The 4,994-nt window shown below is 33.0% G+C and overlaps 1 protein-coding gene across 1 annotated transcript; it reads left to right on the top strand.

Moving 5' to 3' along the window:
- The first annotated feature begins 280 nt into the window (after nucleotides 1–280).
- On the top strand, nucleotides 281–4,755 carry LOC132635000 (uncharacterized). Its single transcript, XM_060351204.1, has 6 exons — nucleotides 281–439; nucleotides 2,230–2,390; nucleotides 2,789–2,912; nucleotides 2,982–3,295; nucleotides 4,317–4,443; nucleotides 4,535–4,755. The coding sequence occupies exons 2-4, from the start codon at nucleotides 2,293–2,295 to the stop codon at nucleotides 3,279–3,281; spliced, it is 522 nt and encodes a 173-aa protein (XP_060207187.1). The 5' UTR covers nucleotides 281–439; nucleotides 2,230–2,292; the 3' UTR covers nucleotides 3,282–3,295; nucleotides 4,317–4,443; nucleotides 4,535–4,755.
- Nucleotides 4,756–4,994: the final 239 nt, after the last annotated feature.

Below are 4,994 nucleotides of genomic sequence, written 5' to 3'. Positions count from 1 at the left end.
TTGAGCTTCATCGTGGCCATGCTTCCTAGCAGTGGGCATCAGATGACCCTTTTGTTTTATCAGGCTTACTATAGAACAACTTATTTTAATATGCCAATTGGATGGTAGTAAATTACTTTACTACTATTTAGAAGTATCAGTTGGGGCAATTTTGGTCGACATGCCTATATGACGACCAAGGTTATTCTTGTAATTTCAACAACCACTAAATGGTAAAGTCAGCCTCAGCATTTCCAGAAGGCTCCTCTTCTCCACCTGCCCCTTCTAATATTTTCCTGAACTTTCTCACAAAATCCATCTCTACCAACAAATTTATATCATCCAAAAATTTCTATCAGCAAATCTCTGTCATCAAAAATCAACAAGCAGCTCTATCAACAAACTTTATCAGCCTGTTCATGTTCTCTTCACTTTCAAATTAGGAGTGAATGATTATCAGGTGAGATCTTTCTTCACCTTCCTAAATGATTTGATAAATCGTCCTAATAGAAAACCACGGCAAACTGTCATTAGTCTTTAACCGTAAGAAGGACATGGACTCGGTTTCTAACTATTTATGCCCTTACTGACAGGAACAAAGTGTCAATAATTAGAGATAGAGAATAATAGAAATTTGCTTCTTAAAAGGATGATTGTTTCCATATCTTTCTCCAAACTCTCTATCAAACAACAGTGGAAGCTAAAAGCAAATGATTTCGTGCATCACTATTTTTACTGGTGAAATTTAGTGCTTCAATCGTTTTCTTCATTTGTTCTCACTGGGACAAAAATTAAAAAAAAAAAAAAAAAAAGGGAAAAAGGAAATCATACCTGAAATGGCGATAGCCAGCTGAGAAGTGAAAAAATAGCATTAAATTGATGAAGAATGCATATGGACCAAAAATCGGGAATGCCAATATAATCGGAAAATTGAAAGAGGGGATGAGGCTCAAGAACAATCCAAAAGCAGTTGTCTGCTAAAGGAAGAACAAAGAGTATTTGCTGGAATACCAAAAATATCCTTAATTCATATCACTGAAATTACTATTATATCCTTGGTCGTCCATCTCTTCAAGTACAATATTTAATTTTTTTTTATTACTCTTCATGTTCTCTTCAATTTCACTTTTTTCGTGACTGAATTTCGTGGCTTTTGAAGGAAAGATTAATAAACTTTAGGTGAAACAAATTATTGTTGTAATTCTATTTCTATCGATGCCTACTTTTGAATAGTGTTTATGTTGTGTCAAGTACATAATAGTGTCAATGTTGTCTGATTTTTGCCATTACTATAAATTTGAAACTTTCAATCACAAATGCTTATGTCAATAAGTTCTACGTTTGATCTATTTGTTGCAGGTTTGAGTCTATGTTGCAGTAATTTTGTACATATGCAGGTTCAGTTTGTTTGATTTAAGTAAGTGTCACTCTTCTGCATTGTTAGATTATCGTCTAATTGCTTCTTCAATTTATTTTGTTGTTATAATTATGGCATTTGCCTGTGTCTTTATTTGTTGTTTATTTACTTTGAATATAGAAAATATGTAATGTTTGAGTTGTTTTGTTAAAATTATCATTCATTAAAGTCTCTTTACTGAAAAATATTACTAAAATTGCAGCAATGTCAGACGATAAATGTAAAAAAGATCAAACTTCTAAAACCATAAATGCTAAAAAAAAATGATACGCAACGAGAGTTATATAAGGTTATGGCACCTGAAAAAAAGGAAGCATGTTTAGCTCGACGACGGGAGTTATATAAACTTATGGCACCTGAAAAAAAGGAGGCATGTTTAGCTAGACGAGACATTTGTTCTGATGACTTCTTATTCGGAGATTATTTGTTGGATATTTTTTTGCAAAACTCTCGGGTCTCACTGCATAATGGAGTTTGTGTTGTTTTCTACAGAAAAGAAATAATATATTTCAAAATTGAAAAGAAAATCCTATTTTTCTTTTTGGTGTAAAAAGGAATTAGTATTTAGGTTCATCTGTTGGCTCACTAGAATAACCTATCTAAGTTTGATTATCTTGTAACCTTTTTAATTCCCTTCATTAAATAGAAAAAAAAGGGGACATAATTGAGCTTTTAAAATGATCTATCTTCATTTTGATTATAATAAGCTGGGTCAGGACTTATCTTTTTATGTGTCAGCACATTAGGATGACCATTCTTGATCACCTACATGTGAGGTTCTTTGCAACTATTTTTTCACTCAACAAAAACTAAATCAATTTATCAATTTACAGGGACAAATATTCTATATCGACGGTCAACTTTCCTTGATAAATAAAGACCAACATTTCTGCTCCATGGCGTGCTCGGATTGTAAAATGCCATTTTTAAGAACTGCTTCACCAAGGCCAATCTACTGTATCCAATGCGAAAGATCCACTCAACTTATTCCCAGGTATTACTGATAAACATAGCATCGACAAATATTCAACTTTTAAAGAAATACTGAAAGATGTTTACACTTACATTACTCAACTCAACCGTTGAAACTACTATAAAACTACTGCACTATCATAGTTCACATAAAAATAAAATAAGAGGAGGATCTTATAACATAGATTATATCATACAATAGAGACATATAATTACCATTTATATATATGAAGTTTTAAAGATTATACTACCCTACGAATTTAAAGATTATCACATTTTAGTCTTCGGATATGATCGTTCAAATGATGTTTACACATGTTCGAGGAGTCTTATTAGTGCATAAAAACACATGATTAACATATGTTGGGCCCGTGCTACCACTTATTAAACTTCAAATTGTTTTTTATAACTTTATGACAGAATCCAATTTGAAGTTAAGGTCACGGATCACACTGGTAGCACAGTAGCCTCCATCTCGGATCAATCAGCAACAAAGATGTTGAACCTCACTGTACAAGAGATTTATGACATCTGCCATGCACAGGTATTTTATATCATGCAATTTATAAACTTATGACAATCATCATGACTAACTAAATTTTTCTCGCTGTAGAGAAAAACACTACTTCTTGACAATGCGCATAAACAATTAGGATCAAAGACTTTCAGAATCCAAATGAAAAGATTATTTTCCAAAAATCAAGACAGGCTAGCTATCACAAATTATGAGGAAAAAGAGCCTACCAACCAACCATTACCAACTGCACCAATGACCAACACTGCTGAAGCAAGCAAGCGCAAGGCTATGGACATTGGCTTTGACCGAACACATCAGCAGAACCTGCCCACCAAAGACAGACCTTCCAGCGCTAGACAGAAGACAGAAAGCAAGACTTCTCTCAAAAGGGAGTGAAAGCTACTGGAAATGTAAGTCTTACAATTTCACGCATAACTGAATCTTCTCCTTACTTATTACCATTATTAAAGTTACCATCTCATAGAATCTTCTCTAGCTTACGTTACGAATATCACTTCTCTGTTTGAAGTTGCTATTACCGACATTTACTTATTTACTTGACAATTGACTTACATAACATCCGTAGTATTTATAATGTCTTATTTTTAGATTTATCATTAGTTTTTGGTATACCATTGCTAAGTACAAACCTCGCATGTTGAAGGCGATAAGTGTAGACATACCATAAAAGTTGAAACTTACATTGTAGAATCTAGAGTACAACTATATAATATCATAAAAAACTGTTGAATTACCATAGTGATATTATGCGGTTTTCATTTTTGTTATCCACTGATTCTGCTGCCAAGAAACAACACATGTTCGACATATCTTCTTCTTGACATTAAATTGAGTAGGCATTTGGCCATGAACACCAAATATTTTTCACTTTATTTGGAACTTTTACATTGAAATTGAACTTGGAATTGTGAATGAAGTTGTTTTCCAAAATATAGTAAAAACAACACTTTAATTTTAAAGCTGCAATTTTTCTTTGCTCATTTGATTTGTTTGCATGTCATATATTATGGTGTGTATTACTTCTTGCTGAATTATGCATCACATGTTATTCTTCTGACTCCACATCTTATAGAAAAAGTCTAGACGGGCTGCTGCTCTTCCATGTCCAATAAACTTTACATTTACCATTTTCCAATTCCATATACTGAGATGGTCTTACACTATTGTTGGAATCATGTTATTTCTGGAAATTACTGCTGCTATGGTAAACTCATGCTATTTCTGTATGTATTCCTACTAATACAAAACAACTGTGTTATCTCTAGGAAAAAAAATGCTTTCTTCATATCTCTAAACCACTTTTGTCTAATGCTGATCTATCAATTGGAGTGACTAATACAACCCTTTGATTTTTTCATTTACTTTCAACATCTACATTCCTAACCAAAGCTAGCATCATTTTGTTGTCAGGTTTTGCCAACAAATTTTTGGAGCACATCTTTTTGCCAATGCACTGTCAAACTACTATCTGTTTGCCGTAAGACTGCCTTTTTGAAAAGCTACATCAACCATATGTGACGCCCCATACTTTAAAAAGGTACATGACATAGCTAGCTGAACTGCACTACTACACTCTCTACATCCATCACTTCAAAACTTGCACTAATTTTAACAACAAATTTCTACAGGTATTTTGTCAACCATGGCGTCCACAACTACAACATGCATGATTGCTACTAAAAAATACTTTTTCTGTAAATATGTGCTATAAATGATGTACATATGACAGTGCAACTTATTGTAGTTGTCTTATACTATCTTACCGTATTACTTACGATAATCTTCTTACTGTTGGATGTTTTAAATCATCACTCTTAATTAATGTCAAAATTTCCATGTTTCTTAAATATCTTCAAGAAAGTAAGTAATCTTAATTTATGACCTCCTCCCTAGATAACTTGTATTTTGTATGATCTGATTAAGGAGAATATATTTGTCAAAAAGAGTTGTTGCCACGTTGATCAAGAAAGTAGTGTGCAACACACTTGAGTATGATGGATCATCTAAATTGAGGATAATGCCAGTTTGTTGTATAGGCCCATACATTGATTTAGTTCCATAGCAACAAGATCACTCAACCGTAATGTT

The sequence above is a fragment of the Lycium barbarum genome, chromosome 1 (assembly GCF_019175385.1).
Source record: "Lycium barbarum isolate Lr01 chromosome 1, ASM1917538v2, whole genome shotgun sequence".
Classification (NCBI taxonomy): Eukaryota; Viridiplantae; Streptophyta; class Magnoliopsida; order Solanales; family Solanaceae; genus Lycium; species Lycium barbarum.
The sequence above is the reverse complement of the archived record's forward strand: the minus strand, read 5'-3'. Positions and strand labels throughout refer to the sequence as shown.